The 22,314-nt window shown below is 49.3% G+C and overlaps 1 protein-coding gene across 3 annotated transcripts in view; it reads left to right on the top strand.

The window, feature by feature from the left end:
* SEMA5B (semaphorin 5B) overlaps positions 1 to 22,314 on the top strand; it is a 201,947-nt gene that overhangs the window by 146,221 nt on the left and 33,412 nt on the right. For all 3 annotated transcript variants that reach the window (XM_018045697.1, XM_018045703.1, XM_018045693.1), the window contains exons 2-3: positions 14,701 to 14,882; positions 19,984 to 20,083. In XM_018045697.1, the coding sequence (XP_017901186.1) occupies positions 14,750 to 14,882; positions 19,984 to 20,083 (233 nt within the window). In that variant the 5' untranslated portion in view covers positions 14,701 to 14,749. The remainder of the gene's footprint in view (positions 1 to 14,700; positions 14,883 to 19,983; positions 20,084 to 22,314) is intronic.

The following is a 22,314-nucleotide window of genomic DNA, read 5'->3' as shown; positions in this document are numbered from 1 at the left end:
CAATTGTGGGAACTGACCGCAAAACAGTGGGAACAAATGGACCCTGGAACTGAAGATTAACTTCATCTGAAACAATCAAGATGATGCTGGTCAGATCACTGCCCGTTTGAAGATGACTGTTAGAGATTGCTGTGCTGTTTCTGCATGTAAACACCACCACCCCCCCGCCCCACACACACACTTCTGTCTGTAAAAGTTCTCATCCCCTGTTTGTCAGTGGGGGAATCAGCCTTTGGACAGACATCCACCACCCTCCCTCTGCCCCAGCTGCCAGCATCTGAAATAAAGCAAACTTTCCTTTCCACCAGCCTAGCCTGTTTGCTGGCTTCTGACCGGTAAGCAGCCGGACCGCCCACACATACCTTTTGGTAGCACAACCATCACCTTCACCCATCTACAGAACTCTTTTCATCTTGCAAACTGAAGCTCTGTACCCAGTAAATAGCAGCTCGCCATTCTCCCCTCTCCCCAGCCCCTGGTAACCACCATTCTACTTTCTGTCTCTGTAAATTAGACAATTCTTCATATGAGTGGAATTATACAATATTTGTCCTTTTGTGTCTGGCTTATTTCATTCAGCATGTGTCTTCAAGGTTCGTCATGTTGTATACGTGTAAAAGTTCCCTCCTTATAAAAGGCTGAATAATATTCCATTACATACCACATTTTTTAAAAAAATCCATTCATCTTTTGATAGACATTGGGGTTGCTTCCCCTTTGGGCTATTTTGAATAATGCTGTGATGTATATGGGTATACAAATATCTTTTTGAGTCCCTGCTTTCATTTTGGGGGGATATAAACAGGCACGGCAGAGAAGGCAATGGCACCCCACTCCAGTACTCTTGCCTGGAAAATCCCATGGACAGGGGAGCCTGGTGGGCTGTAGTCCATGGGGTCGCTAAGAGTCAGATATGACTGAGCGACTTCCCTTTCACTTTTCACTTTAATGCATTGGAGAAGGAAATGGCAACCCACTCCAGTGTTCTTGCCTGGAGAATCCCGGGGACAGGGGAGCCTGGTGGGCTGCCTTCTGTGGGGTCGCACAGAGTCGGATATGACTGAAGCGGCTTAGCAGCAGCAGCAGCATCATACAGGCATGGGCTTCCCAGGTGGCGCTACTGGTAAAGAACTTGCTGCCAGTGCGGGAGACCTGGGTTCCATTCCTGGGTCGGGAAGATCCCCTGGAGGAGGGCATGGCAACCCACTCCAGTATTCCTGCCTGGAGAGTTCCATGGACAGAGGAGCTTAGCAGACTACAGTCCATAGGGTCATAAAGAGTCGGACATGACTAAAGTGACTTAGCACACAAGCGCATAAAGGCATAGCTCGGAGATGTTATGGGTTCAGTTCCAGATTACAGCGATAAAGCAAAGATCACTATAAAGAAACTCACAGGAATGTTTTGGTTTTCCAGTGCGTGTTAGGGTTGTAGTCACACTATGCTGCAGTCTAGTAAGTGTGCAATAGCATCATGTCTAGAAAACTGTACATGCCTTAACTTAAAGTATTACTAAAAAATGCCAGAACAATAGTAACATCAAAGATCACTGATCACAGATCATTGTAACAAATATAATAATAATGAAAAAGTTTGAAATGTTGCAAGAATTACCAAAATATGACAGAGAGACATGAAGTGAACAAATGCTGTTGGAAAATGACACTGATAGAGTTATTCAAGGAAGGCTTGCCACAAACCTTCAATTTGTAAAAAAAGAAAAGAAAGAAAAATCTTTGAAGCACAATAAAGCAAAGCTCAATACAATGAAGTATGCCCGCGCCCAGAAGGGAAATTACTGGATCACGTGGTAATTCTATTTGTATTTTTTTGAGGCACCACCACCCTATCTTCCATAGCAGCTGCACTATTGTACATTCTTATCAACCCCATTTAACCATTTTGTAGTCCGTGGCTTTAGGAACATTCACGCTGTTGTGCGACCGTCAGCAGCACCATGCCTCTCTGTCGGGGTTCTCTAGGTTATAGAACTGCCTCTCCAGATGCTCAGAACCATGCTCTGGTTTGTGAGGCGAAAGGGACCCTCCCCAGAAAGATTGATGTTGAGCAGTGGATCTGTCATTGAAACCCCAAGGAAACCCAGGCCTTTAGCTGGATTCGTGGGCTGTTTTTGAGCTTAGTCATGTTTTCAAATGCAGTTTTCATTTTATACAGCAACTGAATATCTGATAGCAAAATATTTCCATGGAAAGAGCTTGCCCACGGGGAGGAGAAAAAGGAGGCTGCTCTAATGAATAGATAAGCTTGATTTGTGTTTGGCAACATCCTTAGCATTTAATTCCAGCAATTAAAGTAGGCAAGTCTCCTTTATTTTCTTCTCCATGTGAAAACAATTAAGTATTACAGAATGTCTGAGAGACAGGAAAAAACCCCTACTCGTGACCTTACCACCTTAGGATGACCACCACCACCACCACCGTTCATATTACTTTTCCGACAGGGTATGAACCAAACATGCTACTCACCTTATTTCATTTAAGCTGCGGTGCAACCATGAGGCAGGGTCCTGGATCTAATTCGCGGCGTCTCCCTGAGCACCAGGTTCTCTCCTCCGGTGTTGGATCCAGCCACATGCCATCTCCTCACGAGGTTCACACTTGCTTCTTTTGCCAAGCGATGTAAATATTCCCTTTCTATTCTTATTTCCAGTTCTAACTTTGTGTTGATATACTCTGTTCAGAGGAACAAGTCTAGATTTTGTGATTATAAATACAGAATGGCTGTGGGCTGTGTTTTATAAGTTTCCGCATCTGCAAATGCTTACTGGAGGAGCCTGAGCTCTACTCCCAAGGGTCTGTCAAATAATGCCATTTTCCTGGGTGGTACGCTGAGACCGAGCGAGGGGCAGGCTCTGGAGCCCCACTGCCTGGATTTGGGTCTGACTTCTACCAATTCGTCCTTATACGAGTTACTTAGCAGGTCTGTGCCTCAGTTTGCCCATCTATGAAATGGGCAAATAGGCATGATAATCGTACCTACTTTGTAGGGTTATTGTACGGATTAAATGGCATAATACAAAGAGCGTAGAACACATCCTGATACAAAATAACATGGTCTTTGTTGTTGCTGTTGTTGTTCTTATCTAGTCTTGGTTTTCCCACCAGCTCCCTGCCCAACCTTAAGCTGGATGCTCTTCCCCGAGCTTTACTTTCCTCAGGTTTAGAGCAATCTTTAATAGCCCTTCCTATCAACTTTCTATGGTCGCATTTTCCCTTCCATCCTCCCCATAGGTTTATTTGCAGTTAGGGGGTGTGGGTGGGCCTGCAGGAAGGACGGCAGACCCTGAAGACAAATGCACCACTTGGAGTTTGCCAGGACAGAGGAGAGGCAACTCCAGCTAGCCCCGCCCAGCCTGGAGAGCAGAATACAGAGAACAAACTTGCCCCAGGGAAGGGGATACGGTGGGGGTGGCATCTGTTACCCTCACCCTGAGGTTTCAGAGCTGAAAAGTGCTAGGAAACCTCTGCCCCTCCCCCACCTGGTCCCAATCTTCTCTGGGGCCCCAGCCGCCCAGATGGTCTAAATGGGAAGAAAAGGGGGAAATCCGTATCCAATCTGCTCTATTCAGAGCAATGGGAAGGAATCTGCATCTCAATTTTATCATTGTGCTGAGCTTGGCTAAGCTTTGCCCCCCAAGTGGTGAGTGATGGGTGGGTGGGAAGATGGCATTTGTGATCCTGGATGGGAGGAGGGTCGGCCCCCATGCCTTCCCCTCCACACCAAACCACAGGCAGATGGTGTTCTTTCCTGCTCTTGGTTCCCCCTATTTCCTCTTCTTTTCTTTTTCTTCTCTTTTTCTCCTCCTTTCCCAGGCAAGCAGCCAAGTGGAGACTTTGAATGCAGGCAAGGAGGGAGGAACCCGGGGAAGGAGAACCAGCCGAGCCCCCTTCCCCAAGGGTCCCCAAGGGCTCAAAGGCTGAGCAGTGGTGGGGACAGAAGGGAGTCTCTCAGTTTATCCCATCCACCCTGGCCCCTGGCGTCCAGTCAAGGCTGGACCCAGCACTGCCAGGCTACTGTCAGAGCCCTAGGGGTGGGGCTCTGCCCTGACCATCCAACCTCTGGAATGCCTTTCTCCAGAGTCATTCAGGACCTGGAAAAACTGGCCCCCACAGCCAGACTCACAGGAGACTGATTTGTAGCAGGAAGTCAGCTCAATAATTTATAACCAGAAAGCGCTCTCCTTGGTCTGGAAGCCAACTCAGGAAACCAAATGAAACCCTGAAGGTTGCTTAGAGAGCACACAGAGCCAGGGCTCGGCAGATACCGGGAGGGCTGGGGCCAGTTCTCCTCGAGGGAGGGTGGTGTGTGGAGTGACCCAGAGGTGGGCTGCAGCAGCCAGTCCTGGGTTCAGATCACTCTGTTATCAACTGGTGGTATGCGTGCCTCAGTTTTGCTCATGTCTGTTTCTTCTCATCACCTGAGCATAGTGACCCGTGGGCATCGTGCAACTTTCTTGCCAAACTGCCATGAGGTCTTGGAGGGAGGAGTTTAGCACAGTGCCTGGCACATTCTCAACAGGCGGCAGCCATGTTTATTCAAGCCATCATCTTTCAGGGTCTCTTCCTTTCTGATTATACCTTTTTTAGCAGTCAAAAGACACCCCCTGCCACTCTGGGTACAACCAACTTGCAGCATTAATTTGAATGGTCTCCACTGCTGCCTTGGAGGAAATGACAACCCACTGAAGTATTCTTGCCTGGAGAATCCCATGGGCAGAGGAGGATGGTGGGCTACAGTCCCTGGGGTCACAAAGAGGTGGACATGACTGAAGGGACCAAACACACACACATAACTGCTGCCTTGGTTCAGCTCTGTGACCCAAGCCCATCCCACTCGCTCCTCCAGCCCCTCCTGGCTTCTCTCCAGGGCTGTGACCCTGCAGTTGGGCAGGTGCTAGTGGGCCTGAGACCCAGACACACTCTGAGCATGGGCTGGACTCTCTCAGAGGACAAGGTACCCAATTCCAGTTCTCAGACAGGTGGCCTGCTGTAACCCATCCCTCCCACTGCCCCGCCACCTACCTTTCCAAAGCACAGATTCAACCACATCCTTCCACTGCTCCAAACTGTCGACACATCCTCCTTTTCAGTGGAAGAAAACCTCCTGACACTACAGGTTCATGCTGAAGTCTCCCTCATTTGGCCTCGGTCTTCCTTTCTAGACTCGTCTCTTGCTGCCCACTTCTCCAGCCTTGCTAGATGATGCGAGGATGGACCACGGCCGTGTCTCCGCTTCTGCCCTTACTAGTTCAACGTTCTGGAATGCTCTTCTCCCCGATGGCTGGGAGAGCTCCTCTTCTTTCCTAAAGGCCCTATTTGAGTTCCTCCTTTTATAGAGGGTCTAGACCTCCATCCCACTGGCATCCTCTCACTTCCCTTTCCCAGGGCACCTTGGACTCTGCTTCCTGCTCATCTCCTCTTCATACTTCCTTCTCTTTTGTGGGACCATAAGCAGCAGGGGAGCTGGGACACCCACCTCTGTTTATCCTCCTACAGAATGGAATGATGGATGACTTGATGGTCCTCGGTGTGATTTTTCAGCTTCTCCTGCCAGAGGCAGGTCTGGACAGCAGCCCTTGCAAGCAGGGAGGGCATGGTTGTGCAGGGAGTGTGTTGGGAGGTCAGTGTGGGTTCTGTAGGGGGTCAGCTCACACACACAATCTCCACCCCTGTGTCCCTCATCCTTCTCCCCAGAGAGGAGCAAAGGTCCCTGTAGGACTGCAGTCCTTCCTGGACCCTGGGCCTGGCCCTCTGCCCTTTTTTCTCTTTCCTTCATTCTCAGTCAGCAATTTCATCCTCTCCCACAGTTGTAGTTAATCCTCCTCCCACTGTCTGAGCTGGGAAAATGAGCTCTGGAGAAGTCCCATGAAGGCGAGGAGTCCTCAAGGGGCAGCCCACGTGGGTGTGCATTCTCTTTCTCTGTCTCTCTCTCTCTCTCACACACACACACACACACACACAAACATGCATTCACATGCTTCCAAGCACCGTTACAGTGACCCCATAGTGAGGACCACAGGGAACTGGGGCAGCAGCGGGAAAGAAAACAGTAGAATGTCTGGCCAAGGCTTTGGGAACATGCTTTCCTCGTCACAGAGGGTCCCCCAAATAGCAGGAGTCCGCTGGTGCTGCTCTCCAACCCCCTCTTCTAGAGCACCCCAGCCAGTGCCAGTGACAAGCACTTGGAGACAGGGAGAAGCACAGGCTTTCTGTGCCCCCTTAGCATCCAGACCCCAGGACCAGGTCACTGTCTCTGCCTAGTGACTGCTTGTTCCTCGGGAGACTGTCTCCTCTCCCCTAGTGAACCATAAGCTCCACGAAAGCAGGGACCAAGGCTTTGTCCTGTGGGTGTTCCACCTCCCTCACTTCCTTTATCTATATAGGAAACTGCACGTAGTAGGCATTCAGCAAATGCCCAGTGAAGTATGTATAAACAAATGCAGGGGGAACCTGGGAAGACACTTAGGTGACTAGGTGAGTGTTTTATGTACATGAAACATTTATACAAATGGATTTCATAGAAGGCCTGCTCTGTGCCAGACTTAGTTCTGGGAGCATGGTGACAAGCATTCTATCCAAAGCAAGGACATATTAGCCTTATTTTACAGGTGACAAAACTAAGGTTTGCACCCAGGTCTGGCAGCCTCCCAAGCTCTGGGCTTTCTGTGGAACTCTGCAAGCCTCAGGAAGGTGACATGGCCTCCACTACACACTGCCAATGGAGAAATCCTACAATTACCTTAATGTCAGACCACCCAAACATATTAGAAATAGAAATTCCTGATTGTCTTAGGCATGTGGGTTGTAGGCATGAGAAATCCAATTGTGTGAAATAGGAATGGTGCTTGGTTAATGGTACCTGAGACCTAAAAAACAAGGGCTTAAATAAATTAGGAGTGAACTATTCAAAAATAATAATAACAATAGCCAACTTTCATACAGCGCCTCCCTGGAGGAGGAGATGGCAACCCATTCCGGTATTCTTGCCTAGAGAATCCCATGGACAGAGGATCCTGGTGGCCTACAGTCCGTGGGGTTGCAAAGAGTTGGACGCAACTGAGCGCATATACATCTCCTACTTTGTGGCAGGTGCTGATCTAAGCCTATTAGATAAAATAACTCCTTAAGTGTTTGCAGCAACTCTGTGAGGGAGGGATTACTCTCCCCATTTTACAGACAAGGGACAGGCCCCAAAGTATGATGATCGAACATGGGAAAGAAGCCTGGAGATAGGCAGAGCAGAGCTCATTCTGTCAGCAGCAGCCCAGATTTCATCTGTCTTTCTGCACCATGATCCTTAACATGTGGCTAGAGGTCACCTAGAGCTGCAAGGCTGCCCATACCTACAGGTCAGGCAGGAAGGGAGCCTTCTGGGCCACTTCCCCGCAGGCCCCAGGCGACTTTCCACAGTGTCTTACTGGGCCACTCAGTCTGGAAGACCAGGACAGGACCTGAGCAGGGCACACTGCCCCCACCCTGCCCCTGCTGATGCACAGGCTCCTTTAGGAAGAAGGAGGGTGAGAATGGACACTGAGGAGACAATGCTGAGTAGGTGACACCTGATCTGACATGACTCCAGGCAAAACAGGGAGTTTGATTACAAGGATCTGGGAGGGGGCGGCTCGTGGAAGTAGAACACAGACCTCACCAGGAAAGGGTTAGAACTGGGAACTGAAAGGCTGGCAGCGTCCCAGGGAGTCTCTGCTCTCTTCTGGTCTCTGATTTCAGATCACCTCTGCTCCTCTCAGCCCACAGGACGGGTGGGAGACGGCATTCCACGGGGCCATTAGTGTTCCATGTCCCTCTACAATGACCAGCCTGACTCTGGGCTTGGGGTAGGGACTGTATGCCCAAATGGCTGGGGAGAGCATCTGATTGGTCTTCCCTTGGTGCAGGCAGCTGTGATGGGGTGGGGATGGAGTACGTGTGAGCCTGCTGGGGGCCTATCCCTTTGATATGTGGATGGAGAGATCATTTCCAAAGATGGGGACTTCTTGGGAGTTGGGAAGTCAGCCCCAACCCCAGGTATCTAGAAAGAGCTCAGGAAGTCAGACCCTGTAACCCTCTGTGACCCAGAAGTTGGCCACCTTCTCCTGTTTCACTATGGCAGCCCCTGCCCTGCTGATGTCCTGGGGCCTTGGTTCATGGAGCCTTGGCTGTGTGCACTCCCAACACCATTCCCTGCCTCTGGGCTCCTTCTGTCCCTCTTCTGAACTCCTCTTAAGGTCTCCTGGCTTTCTTGCCAAGGGCAGAGGAGGTCCCTGAAGGTGACGGACAAATAGGCTGGGCACGGCCCTTGTGGGATTCCTGAAGTCAGCATCTCCACCACCGCGCATCCTCAGTATTGAAACACTCACCTCAACAAAGGCTCTTCCCATCTCCTCCCTAATGAGTGTTCAGGCTGCCCATCGCTGGGCAGCTCTGGTCTGTGTGTTCTCCCACATCTGAAAGCTGTTCCGCTCGCTCTCCCGTTTTCCTCCTCCCTCACCTGAGCAGAGGAGATCTAGAATCCGGGTCCTGTCCTCAGTCCCGTCCCTCCCACCCTCAGTCCTGTGCTGTGTACCCTTCCCTGCTCCTCAAGCGGCAGGCGTGCTGTGCTGGGGCCCAGGTGGGCACAGTGATGTTCACCAAGTAATTATTCATTCAGGAGGGACTTGGAGGACAAATTTACATGAAAACCATAATATGAGCAGAACTTCTGCTGCAGAAATTAGGTGCTTTTAGGCCTGGGGTCCAGGGGAGAGCATGTGTGTGTGCTAAGTCACCTCAGCCATGTCCGACGCTTTGCAACCCTGTAGATTGTAGCCTGCCAGGCTCCTCTGTCCTTGGGATTCTCCAGGCAAGAATACTGGAATGGTTGCCGTTTCCTCTTCCCAACTCAGGGATGGAACCTGAGTCTCTTATGTCTCCTGCATTGGCAGGCAGGTTCTTTACCACTAACACTATTTGGGAAGCCCCAGGATGTCCGCCTAATTCAGGCTGGAGGAACCCAGAATCTGGCCACACAGAGGGCCGTGCTTGGGGACTCGGGGTGGCACAGAAGCCTGGGAAAGAACCATCGGACAAGGGGAGGGTTGGGAATAATGGGGGAAGAGCAGTTATCATACTGCCTTGGATGTCCTGAGGAGCTGATAGAAGAAAGCTGCTAAGCTGCGAAGTCACTTCAGTCGTGTCCGACTCTGTGCGACCCCAGAGACAAGGCTCCCCCGTCCCTGGGATTCTCCAGGCAAGAACACTGGAGTGGGTTGCCATTTCCTTCTCCAATGCATGAAACTGAAAAGTGAAAGTGAAGTCGCTCAGTCTGTCTGACTCCTAGCGACCTCATGCACTGCAGCCTACCAGGCTCCTCCACCCATGGGATTTTCCAGGCAAGAGTACTGGAGTGGGTTGCCATTGCCTTCTCCGATAGAAGAAAAGCCCCAGCTAAAGTCTGATAGAAGAAAAGCCCCAGCTAAAGTCTGAAAGGATGATATTTGCATATGTATTGAACATCGCCAATTAGGTGTTAATATCAGCCAGGGTCCCCACAGGAAACAGATGGCCCACGCAAATTGGGACATGTGAGGGCAGTTTAATAAAGGAACTGTTTATAGAGGGTGGGAAGCGCTTGGGGAACCATATATGGGAAGGCTCACTGTGCAGTACCCTGGGGCTGATAACCAGGGGTATGGTACATCCCTAGGCCTGAAGGGAGGAAGGAGGGAGTGATGTTGAAACCTGGAGGCAGAGATGCTGTAGGAAAGGAGCTCTGACCTTCCGTGGAGGGATGCAGCCACCCACTCTGTTGCTTCCTGCCCACCCCTGCCTCCCCCTCCCCATCTTCTGCCTGTGCCCCCTATTGACCAGAGGGAAGGAGGCCCCTGATGCAGTCCAGGCCCACAGCAAGGAGAAGGAAAAAGAGTACGGGAGAAAACAGAAGGCCTCCAGCCCAAGGACATAAGGGAATTTCCCAGGCCTTCCTGCTCCTCTTCCCTCAGGGCACCAGAATAGCTCTAATTAATGCTCACTGTCTGCCAGGCCTATGTTCTATGCCTTTAAGAGGTAGTACACTCCAGCATCCATGGGGGACTGGTTCTGGACCAGTCCCTATACCAATACCCTCAGATGCTCGACTGCCTTATAGAAAATGGTGTACAGTATTTGCTTATAACCTATGCACATCCTCCCGTACACTTTAAATCATCTCTAGATTACTAATATTATGCAAATGAAATGTAAATAGTTGTAAATACAATTTAAATGTTATGTAAATAGTTGCTGGGGGCACATCAGATTCAAGTTTTGCTTTTTGGAACTTTTTGGAATTTTTTTGCAGAATATTTTCCATCCATGTTGATGAGATGCAGAACCCGCAGGTACAGCCACCTGTAACTCCCTAACTTTTACAGATGCTGAGGGAGTTGATGTTGTTATTCTCACTCCCAATTTGAGGAAACTAAGGCAGGGAGAGGTTAAGTATTCTTTCCCAGAGTTGCACAGCTGGTAAGGAGAAGGCTGGAATTTGAACTCAGGTTGACTGACTCTAGAGTTGGCCCTGCCTCTTCATCCCTCAGTCTCCTGAGGCCAGGAATCAGTGTCAAGGAAAGGAGATGTTGGCACCAGGGACAGGAGAGCAGTGCCACGCCCTTCGCAGCAGGAAGGACCCAGCTTAGCACTGAGAAATAAGTTCTGTGAACAGCTGTATGAAAATTAGCTCCAGGGAGTAAGTTTGGGCCAAATCTCCTGCCCAGAGGGTTTCTGCTCAGAGAGATGGCCAGGCTCTCCTGGGAAGGAGCAGCCAGTTGAGCCTGAGATTGAGATTAAAGAGGTGCTCTGGGGGCTAATGACCTGTGAGGTGCGTGCGGGATGGGGCAGGGTAAAGGTGCAAGGACTGTGTGGTCACAGGGATGCTTCCTGGAAGCCTTGCAGCAATGCACTGATAGGTTTTATCTTATTTTACGCACAGGTGAGGAAACAGGAAGAGACATCCTGTTGTAGTTTTCCAAACCTGGAGTAAGTAGAGGCAGTGAGGAGGGAAGAGAGGGGAGAGATTAGGGGTGAAAAGGACCTTGAGCATCAAGGAACCCCAGGGGCCTCTCAGCCTTGGGGAGACTTGTCAGAATCACCTTGGGGATCACTCACTTACTGGTCCCAGGACTCCACCTCCAGTGGAAGTGATTCCGATTTGCAGCCGGGAATCCCTGATCTAGTTCAACATTTCACTTCATAGATAATGAAAGTGACACCAAGGAGGCCACTTAGTGCGTTGCTGCTGCTAAGTTGCTTCAGTCGTGTCTGACTCTGTGCGACCCCATAGACGGCAGCTCACCAGGCTCTGCCGTCCCTGGGATTCTCCAGGCAAGAACACTGGAGTGGGTTGCCATTTCCTTCTCCAGTGCATGAAAGTGAAAAGTGAAAGTGAAGTCGATCAGTCGTGTCTGACTCTTTGCGACCCCATGGACTGCAGCCTACCGGGCTCCTCCATCCATGGGATTCTCCAGGCAAGAACACTGGAGTGGGTTGCCATTTCCTTTTCCAGTGCACAAAAGTGAAAAGGGAAAGGGAAGTCGCTCAGTCGTGTCCCACTCTTCGCGACCCCATGGGCTGCAGCCCACCAGGCTCCTCCGTCCATGGGATTCTCGTTAGGGACATGTAAAGGGTGTGGAGTCAGCAGGACTTAATGACACACTGGATGGACTGGGGAAGGAGAGAGGTGGGAAGTGATACAGAGCGTCTGAGTCAGGCTCCAGAGGAACTGTTGGGCAACTCTGTGTATTAGAAGTTTTAGGGAACCAACACTAATTTTTAAAATTTTTATTGAATCAGTTCAGTTCAGTTCAGTCACTCAGTCATGTCTGACTCTTTGCGATCCCATGAACTGCAGCACACCAGGCCTCCCTGTCTTTCACCAACTCACAGAGCTTGCTCAAACTCATGTCCATCGAGTCAGTGATGCCATCCAACCATCTCATCCTCTGTTGTCCCCTTCTCCTCCTGCCTTCAACCTCTCTCAGCATCAGGGTCTTTTCCAATGAGTCAGCTCCTCACATCAGGTGGCGAAAGTATTGGAGCTCCAGCTTCAGCATCAGTCCTTCCAATGAATATTCAGGATTGATTCCCTTTGGGATAGACCGGTTGGCTCTCCTTGCAGTCCAAGGGACTCTCTAGAGTCTTCTCCAACACCAGATTTCAAAATCATCAGTTCTTTGGTGCTCAGCTTTCTTTATGGTTCAACTCTCACATCCATACATAAATACTGGAAAAACCATATAGCTTTGACTAGATGGACCTTTGTTGGCAAAGTAATATCTCTGCTTTTTAATATGCTGTCTAGGTTGGTCATAGTTTTTCTACTTTGTCTTTTAATTTCATGGCTGCAGTCACCATCTGTAGTGATTTTGGAGCCCAAGAAACTAAAACTAAAGTCTGTCATTGTTTCCCCATCTATCTGCTATGAAGTAATGGGTCCAGATGCCATGATCTTAGTTTCTGAATGTTGAGCTTCAAGCCAGCTTTTTTAATTGAATAGATATTATTAAGCACATTTAATATTCAATAGTGAAAATATTATATAAAAAAGTATATATTGAGACACCTGGATCAACATTTTACTACTTTTAAGTGACCTTTTTTTAAAAAATTAGTTTGGGTTTATTTTTTTCCACTGTATTGTAATGCTAATATAAACAAATATAAATATATATTCTTATTTCTACCCTCTTTTTTACACAAAGTGTAGCATGCTATATTTATTACATTGTTGTGCACCTGGTTTTTTTCACTTAATATACCTGGAGACTCCTCCATAACAAAATCTGAAGACCAACCCCCATTCTTGTCTGTAGCTGTATCATATTCCGTTACTAAGATACACCATGGCTTATTTAAGCAGTCTCCATTTGCTGAATATTTGGTTGTGACTTGTCTTTTGTCATTTAAAAAAAAAAAGCCACAAGGAATAATCTCGTGTATAAGTCACTTTGCAGGTGTCCCAGACACAACTGAGCGACTTCACTTTCACTTTTCCCTTTCATGCATTGGAGAAGGAAATGGCTACCCACTCCAGTGTTCTTGCCTGGGGAATCCCAGGGAAATCGGAGCCTGGTGGGCTGCCTATGGGGTCGCACAGAGTCGGACACGACTGAAGTGACTTAGCAGCAGCAGCAGCAGCAGCAGTCACCTATTCTTGTTTCTTAACTAACTGTGGTGAAGGAGCAGGTTTTGCTTTTCACTATGCAATCTGCTGCAGATGGATACTTACATAAAATTCAATCAAAGCAAATTTCTTAAGTGAATTGAAAAAAAAAACTAGGCAAAATACAAGTCCACATATTTTGTTATTAGATCCAATAGACATAAAAATCACCCTGTCACATTACTATAAAGGTTTTAAAAAACACTATCCAAATTATTTATCTAACCTCAGAGTGGTCACAGCTTGTGGACCACACTTCGAGTAGCACTGGTTTACTCCAGGGAATTAGGTCAAAGGGGGGTCATGCCTCTGTTGTTTTGCCAGATGTTGCCAGGTCCCCTTCCATGATATTGTATCATTTTGTACACCATCCAGCATTGTAAGCGGTAGTGGTAAAGAACCCGCCTGCCAATGCAGGAGACACAAGAGACATGGGTTCCATCCCTGGGTCGTAAAGGTCCCCTGGAGGAGGGCACAGCAACCCACTCCAGTATTCTTGCCTGGAGAATCCCCGTGGACAGAGGAGCCTGGTGGGCTGCAGTGCATAGGATCGCAAAGAATCGGAGACAGCGGAAGTGGCTTAGCATGCGTGTACACCAGCAGCCTAGGAGCACCCCTTTCCCACTATCTCCCAAGAGTTGTCATCTCACTTGAATGTGTGCAGAACTGATAGGTGAGCAGCCTTACCTCAGTTCAACTTTTAATCTGAGTTGTTCTTACTATGAATGAGAATAGTGTCATTCATATTTTTAAGCCCTGTTTGAATTTATATCCTTTGCCATTTTTCTACTGGATTGTCGTCTTTTTCCCCTTGATTCTCAGGAATTCTTTATATATTAGGAATATTAGCTCCTTGTGTCTGCCACAGACTGCTAATCTTTTCCCTTGTTTGTCATTTGCCTTTTGATTTTGATGGATGTTTGGTTTTTGTGGGGGGGGTGGGGAGGAGCTTGAAGAAGTTCATGATTTTTATGTAGTTAAATTTGTCAGTCTTTTGTTTAATAGCTTCTGGATTTTGAGTCATGGCTCTGCACTCCAAGGTTATAAAGAATTCTGCCCACATTTTCTTCTAGTATTTTTCTGCTTTTATCCTTAACATTTAAATCTTTCATCCAGTGAAATTTTCCCTAGTTGGTGAGAGTTATGGATCTAAATTTATCTTTTTATAAATGGCTACCCACTTGTCCTAACTCCATTTATTAAAATCCCTAAGATACCACCTTTATCATTAAAATAAATTTTAAACCATTTGGGATCATTTAGAAAAAGCTCTATAATTTGTCAGTTTTGTCCAGAATACCATTACAAGGGAAATTAGCTTTCAAGATATGATCTATAACTTTACATTACTGGAGCAGAGCAAACTCTTAAGTATCATAAATAAAATATAAATTGTATTTAAACAAATAAACAAATCCTGTGGGGCCACCGACAATCACACAGGAAATCGGGAGAGGTGGGCATTGCCGAGGGAGCTCGTGGTGAGAGTGAGCGTTTGCATTGCAGGTCTTCCCCCAGCCTGCCTTCGGGAGCCAGCACCACAGAGGGGCCCACCATGGTGTTCCCCGGACCCCTGGCTGTCACACTGCTTGTAGTGCACCTCGCCTGCTCCCAGGATGTCGCCGGTGAAGCCAGCGGTGAGCAGCAGCTGTGCTCCCTGAGGGAACACCCCATCGTGGCCTTTGCAGGTGAGAGCCACTTCCCGCTGGGTCCTTCTTTGTAATAATTGTGTCCTGAAGGACGAAGGCAGGCCCTCTGCAGGGTCTCTCTGGATGTTGGAAGTCATTTCCTGTAGGGTATGAAGACTCTTCCTCTGGGGGTAGGTGTAAGAGGAATGGGTAGCAGTGGGCTCGAGGATCTGATTTTTGTCTGCGGACAGTTCCTTCAACCCTTTCTCCATGTTTCCCTGGGGTCCTTCCCTGGAATTCCACTGCTGGAAAATGGGGTTGTGGCTGCCCAGTGTCGGGTGGCCAGGGGTTTGTGGGTCATCTCAGCTGTGGCTCTTCTGGCATGAGCCCTGGTTCTTGGCTTCCCCGGGGAAGAATGAGGGTGACTCACACATGAGGGAATGCCTAGAGATCTCTGGAAAGCTTCCTTCTGCTCTAAGATGGCTACAGGGATGCCTGTCTTTGAGGCCCCGGAAGCCCCCAGGGAAAGGGGCCTTGATGACTCATCACTCCTTCTGTCAAGGGCGGGCGTGAGAGTGTCCTGTTAAAGTCTTTCCCAAGCTGGGGTTTGTGAATCACTGGACATATTCTGAGGGGGGTCCATAAGTTCTCAATAAGAGTTTCTAAAATGAGGATATACATTTGATGATAATCTAAAAATAAAACAAATACCAGAGCATCTTGCATGTTCTCCCTCGACCTGTTAGCCAGTTTGGGGGTCACTAGGGGTGTTAGGATCCATCATCCATGTGGCAGCTCACATGAGGATCTGCAGATGTGGTCTCAGGGGTCCCCAGGTTCTTAAGCTTGATAAACTATCTGCTTTTTCCTCTTCACAATAACCCTGGCAGCACGGCAGGGCAAGAACTCATCTCTGTTTACAGAAGGGTGGGCTGAGGTGTAGACGGTTAGAGGGATTTGTCAGAGCTGGGTCTCAGTGCTGGCCTCCTGACTCCCATCTGGGGCTCTTCCCACTTCCTGGGGCAGAGGGCAGGTGCTCCAACCTCGGGTGCCCTAGCAGCCCATTCGGTGAGGTTCCACACAGCCAGCTTATAGGGGCAAGATAGAGACCAGAGTGGAGAAATGAACCCATGAGACCGAGGCAGGCATGGGATCTGGGGAGTGGGGAAGGCAGTATGGATAGGAGCTGGGGCAGCAAGCTGGGGAGGCTGGGGGCCTTTCAGATGTGCGGGATTCCCAGCTGTGTGCTGGTTCCTGCTCAGGGAGGAGGGTTTCCAGCCGTCTTCTCTGTGCTGTCTTGTTGGAGCTTGGATCAAGGCTTTGAAGGCTTAAGTGGATTAAAGTAAATTAGCAGTGTCCTTAAACCTACAAAACACACGCACACCCTCAGACTTCTGATGGCTCCTGGCATGCTGGTGGCTGCTGCTGATGGGAAGGACCAAGGAGCAGGATTCTGAGGGTGGCCTTGTCATATGAGGACCCCCCTGTGGCAGCTCCTAATGAACCCTTTCTTCTCAGGGGCTTTGCTGGGGCATGGTTGGATCTGGGAGCAGAGACAGTGGAAGGAGAGCAGGGGAATCCCTGTTGCCCAGCCAGGCTGGTCTGTACTGGTACAAACTGGGTGTGATGGCAGGAGGGTGGAGAGATGTAAAGACGTGTTCCTTAAGAACTTGGCTTCCTTGACGCCGGTTCTGATCTTCAGCTGTAAAGTGCTTGAATGGAACTGACTTCCCACCCCACCTCCTTTCAGAAGGAGGGAATGAGGTTGGAGTGACACAGACAGTTGCGTGGAGTGACAGGCACTCCCTGAGTCCCAGGAGAGCGGAGCCAGTCTGTCACCCTAGACTGACAGCCCCAGAGAGTGGAGTCATCGTTGTTTTCCCTCCTCAGGCCTTCTGGTCTCCCTGAAATTCAACCCTTCCCTTTTTCTGACAATTTTGAGTTTTCCTGTCTATTCGCCAAATTTTTCTTCAACTCTAGACCCAATACCTGACTCTAGGCACAGTGCTGGACTTTGTGGGGCCTCAGAGGTGAAGGAGAGTTTCCTTTGAGTACTCCTGTTTCTTGTTCCTTAAATGCCACTCCTTCTGGTCCCCCAGCGCAGTTCGTCCTGGGCCTGGGCTGGTCCCCTTGTCCACCGCCCCCCGCCATCCTTTAGTTCTGCAGGGCACGCACTAGGGACTCCATTCATATTAGGTGACTTTGTTCTGGGTGATGCCGTATTCCAGTTGCCAGAATCCAGCCCAGCACCAAGCCCCAGCTTCCCGGACCCCCTCAGATGTTACACTTTACTTCTGACTGATCAGTAAGCTTCTAACCCTATAGCTCTGAGTTTCCTTCTGCCCTGACACCTGGCTGATCTGTGAATAACCCCTAAATACCCCCAGAGGAGCTGCCACTTGCAGAATCTGACAGCCGTGTTTCTGTTTTGTAAGGTTGAATTTTCTCCTATTGGTTTCTTTTCAGGGGCTCCACCTGTGTTTCTCTCTGGCCTGCATGTTCTTCCTTTCACCACAGCCTGGCCTTTCTAGGTGGCAGGGAGAAGCCAGTATGGTGTTAACACTAACAGTGGTTAATCCACAAAGCGGGTAATTGAATTGACTATAATTAAAATCACAGGCGCGTCATGGAGAATGTCATTTTTCTCTTAAAGTCGCCATCCAAAGCCTTCACTGCACACGGTGCTCAGAACGTGCTTGGTGTTTTAACGACAGCTTTCCCTCTGGTCCTCTTTGCCTGTTTAATAAGAGGAAGCTGGCTCCCTTCCCAAGACGGCTCCCCCAGGATCACCACGCTGAGCCCGCTGCATCTCCTCCCTCGCCCCTTCCCTCTTGCCCTTGTCAGTCACCTCGGGGTAAGGAAGAGGGTCAGAAACTGGAAGGGGCCACCCCTCCTCCACCCGCCTCCCACTGTCATCCTGGATCCTGCCCCGTTCCTCTTCCTCTCCCCTCACCTCAAGAAAGGGCTGTAATGAAGGCTGAGCTGAGCCACCTCCAGATGGAGTTTCTCCTGGTTTGCTGCAGACCAGTCATGCCACCTTTTCCTCTGTTCAGCATCTGGAACATCCCTGTCAGAAGGGAAGAAGGGGATTAAAGTGCGACTTGTTGCTCTTATTGGAGAGCACCCAGTATGCTGGCGAAGGCAAACCCTTCACACACACACACACCACCCAAAAACAGATGAGCACATTCAGAGCGACAAAAACATACAATGTGAATGGAACTGGAAGGGTAGAGAGAACACAGAACAAAATAAGATCAGGGTGGAAAGGTTATAATCCAGGAAGGCTTCCTGGAGGCGAAGGACCCTTGGCTTAGTCTCTAAGGTACTATGATATCCTATCCGGATTTTTGAGAGTGGCCCTGGATCAACTGAACACCCAGCCTAGCTGACTCCAGATCCACTCCCTATACTGAGATCGCCCAAATGCCATTGCAACTTCATGATGGCCCATGCCAGTCTATAGCCACGTGCTGAGGGCAGAGGCAGACACAAAGGGTCTGCTTCATTTTGCTGCAGAATTTCTTTCTTCTCCTTTTTTTTTTTTATGGTGCATATCACAGTTTTCTGAAAAACATCCAACTTGCAAAACCTTCAGTTCTCCAGGGAGCGATTAAGTGTTTGCCTGTCATGCAGAAATGAAGGGCTGCTTTTACTCTGTAGTTGGAGGGATAATGAGCAATGATTTATCCCTTGGATTGCACACACACACACACACACATACACACACACACCCTGCCCTCTCCCCTGGGCCTTCTGGAAGCCAGTTACTAATGCACTGTGAGGAAGGAAGCTCAGGCCTCCTCACATTTCCCCATCATCTTTACCCTACCAGTGTGAAAGTTCCTCTGCCCACAGCACTCTCGCTTCACCAGTCAGTTCCCTCGCATCCATGAGGAAGAGGCTGAAAGAAAGCTATGAAGGGGCTGTGAGCCCGGATGGGGGAAGTGAGCTTCCATTTGGAGGGAAAGTTCTCTGGGCACTGTTCCCCAGATGTACCCTCCCATGACCACTGCCCCATCCATCCAGAGGGCTGCAAGGTCTCCTCTGCCCACCCAGTCCTCATGAGAGACTTTGGCCTTGGCTGGGATGATCCTCCTTGGAGACAGAGATGGGCACTGTCCACCCATCCTCCCTTTCTTCCACCTCTGTGGAGTCTTGTCTGAAAACCTGAGTCTTCTTGTACAAAAGGCAGTTGACAATTATTCATACATTTAGTCAAATACTTCTGGGTGCTAGGCAGAGGCTAGAGATCCCAGAAGCAAGATCTTCCTTGTCCCCTAGGGCAAACTACCAGATTAGACACCCAGTGAGATAGGGGCTTTGATGGCAGTCAAGTAGAGGTCTAGGGAGCCTATCACCTTGTGTGGGGGAGTCAGAGAAAGCTTCTTGGAGGAGGTGGGGTGAGGATGGGGACAACTAGGAGCTGTTGCACTGAGGGAGAATAGAATTGCAAAGGTTCTCAAGCTCTTGTGGGGTAGATCTGGAGATGTGCACTGGTTGAGGCTGGCTGGGGTAGAGGGTTTGAGAAGGAATGTATAAGCTGAAGCATCATTCTTTCAGTGGATCACTAGATAACTAATGCGCCAGGAATTCATTCTACTTGGGAGGACAGTGGGGCCAGAAACCGAAGGCCTTCACAGGAGTTGTGACTTCCCGGAGGAAACTTGGCACTATCAAAGGGTTCTAAGCTGGGGAGTGACCCAACTAGAGTTGCATATTAGAAAGATGGCTTGGTTGCCTTGTGGGAAATGGGCTGGAGGGGCAGGAGTGAAAGGTGTGCCAGTTAGGATGCTGTTGACAAGAGATGACGCTAGCTTGCCGGGGGGGATAGGGTGCAGAGGCGAGATGGCTGGATTTCAGAGGATAGGCCTTTGGTGTGGCTGGTGAGGGTCTTGAGGAGTCAAGAATGGTTACAGGTTTCCTTTGTGCAGCTAGGGATGGGTGGAGCCCTTCTTTGAGCTAGGGAGCAAAGCAGGAGCAGTGGCAACACCCCCACTCCCTGTCCCCTAGCTGTCTGCTCACAGAGGTGGGCAGGTGGAGCCCAGATCTCCGGGGTGCCCCCACTTCACTGCAGCCCTTCTGTTCTTGGGTCCAATGCTGATGCAGCTGGGAGCCCCTAGTCCAACAGTAACTGAAAGGCTGCCTCTCCCTCCCCCAGATCTGAAGCCATGGGTCTCTAACTTCACCTACCCTGGAGCCCAAGATTTCTCCCAGCTCGCTCTGGATCCTTCCAGAAACCAGCTCATCGTGGGAGCCAGGTAATGAGGTACAGGAGGGTTGGGGCCAGGACTGGGGGATGGATTCTAAGTACACTGAGCAGAGGGAATATTATTTGGGATGGTCCTCTGTGGGCAACCCCTCATCCTGGGTCTCTGTTCCTCTCTACCATTCTCTCTGTGCCTGAATGCCTGTCCCCCAGCATTGGGGGGAGTGACAAGGAAGTAACCACCACATCTCAGCAAGCCACATTCCCCAGGGTCTGGCAGTTATTAAGGGCAAGAATGCCTGCTGTCAACCTCCTAGCCTGCATCCCAGCAATCATGCCAGAACCTACCTAGCTGGTGTCCTCCCTGGGAGCTCCACGCGGAGAAGGTGCCCCCTGCTGGCCGGCCGGCTGCCTGCACCTGGGACAGGGGACAGAGGCCATGTGCTTTTATGAAGGACCTCCCGGTTGCCATATCAGTTAGCCCCAAGGCCCAGGTCCAGTATTTAGGGATAATACACTCTTGAAGAACTTATGGAAACTTTGCAGAGTGGATTAGGAGGAGAGAATTCTCACAAAATCTTTGACCATCAGCTCTGTTTGGGAAGGGAGCTTAGAGATGGTCTGTTCCAATAGGACCAGTAGTAGCACCACTGGAGAACTTGTTAGAATGCAAATTCTCGGACCCTACCTGATGAATCGGAAACTCTGGAGGTGGGGCCCAGCAGCCCGTGTGTTAGCACGCCCTCCAGCTGAGCCTGGTGCACACTGAGGTTTGAGAATCACTGGCCTAATCCAGTTGCCCTCAGTTTTAAGAAGAGGAAGCAGAGGCCCAAGAGGGGAAGGTGACCTTCCTGAGATCACGTAGCAAGATAACAAGAGTCTGGGGTTAGAATCCAGGCCCCCTAGAACCTCAGGGTTCGAGGTTTTCTGCCAACCTACGTTACCACCTCCAGCTGCATTGGTGTTTCTCAGAAGCTCTCTGCCCTGGGGGTTCTGATTGAGCAGGTCTGGGGCAGGGGAGGACGGCCAAGGGGCTGGGCACCTCCAGGTTGCACTCTTTAGCTGACCAGCCTTGACTTTGGGGCTGTCCTGAGTGGCCCCACCCCTTCATTTGTCGTGTGAAAAGGACAGAGCTCTGGACCAGATGAGCTGTGTTCTTGTCCTGGGTGACCTTGACCTGTGAGCCTCAGTTTCCTCATCTGTAAAGTCTGGGTTACAGTCTCTGGGCTGCCAACATGACAGGGCTATTAAGAAGCTAGGGTTTGTAAAGCAATTATCCTTCAGTAAGAAATAAATTAATTTAAAAAAAGAAGCTAGGGTTGAATGCATTTTATTGTTTTATTTTGAAATTATCATTTTGTATCAGATATGTGTTACGATATAACATTCAGAAGGTACAAAAGGGAAAAGCAGAGCCGCCCCCCCAGTACACTAGGCAGGACCCCTCACTGGAGGCATGCTGTGTATGAGTTTGTGTGTCCTCTCTGAGGTAATCTCTACAGGTACAAGTATCTAAGAGTATGGACCTTATTTTCCTAGCAAAGAGAGTCATTGTTTTACTTTTTATTTGAGGATAATGGTAGATTTGGGCTTCCCAGGTGGCTCAGCGGTAAAGAATCCAGCTGCAACACAGGAGCCTCAGTAGACGTGGGTTTGATCCCTGAGTCAAGAAGATGCCCTGGAGGAGGGAATGGCAACCCACTCCAGTATGCTTGCCTGGAGAATCCCAGGAACAGCAGAACCTGGAGGGCTCCAGTTCATGGGTCTCAAAGAATCGGACACGGCTAAAGCAACTTAGTGTGCACGCAATAGTAGACTTACTTGCAGTTCTAAAAAATAATACAGAGAGATCCCGTCCTTATATCCTTCACCCAGTTTTCCCCAGTGGTAACAGTTTGCCTAACCATAGTACAACACTGCAGCCAGGAAGCTGGCGCTAATGCCATTTTCCCACCTGATTCAGGGTGCACCAATTTTACATATGTAGCTTTTAGAATCCCGATGCCTTTGAATTAAGTGAAACAGAGAAGGACAAACACTGAAAGTTATCATTTATATTTGCAATCTAAAACATAACATGAATGAACATAGGAAAACAGAAACAGACTCACAGATATAGAGAACAAACTAGTGGCTACCAGTGAGGAGAGGGAAAAAGGCAGGGGTGGTGGTGGCGAGATAGGCGTAGGGGACTAAGAGAAACTACCATGTATACAGTAGGCTACAAGAATATATTGTACAGTGCAGGGAAATAAAGCCAATATTTTAAACAGTTGAATCACT

This window comes from Capra hircus, chromosome 1, assembly GCF_001704415.2.
Source record: "Capra hircus breed San Clemente chromosome 1, ASM170441v1, whole genome shotgun sequence".
In the NCBI taxonomy this organism is placed as follows: domain Eukaryota; kingdom Metazoa; phylum Chordata; class Mammalia; order Artiodactyla; family Bovidae; genus Capra; species Capra hircus.
Note: the sequence above shows the minus strand (reverse complement) of the source record. Positions and strands in the feature narration are given on the sequence as shown.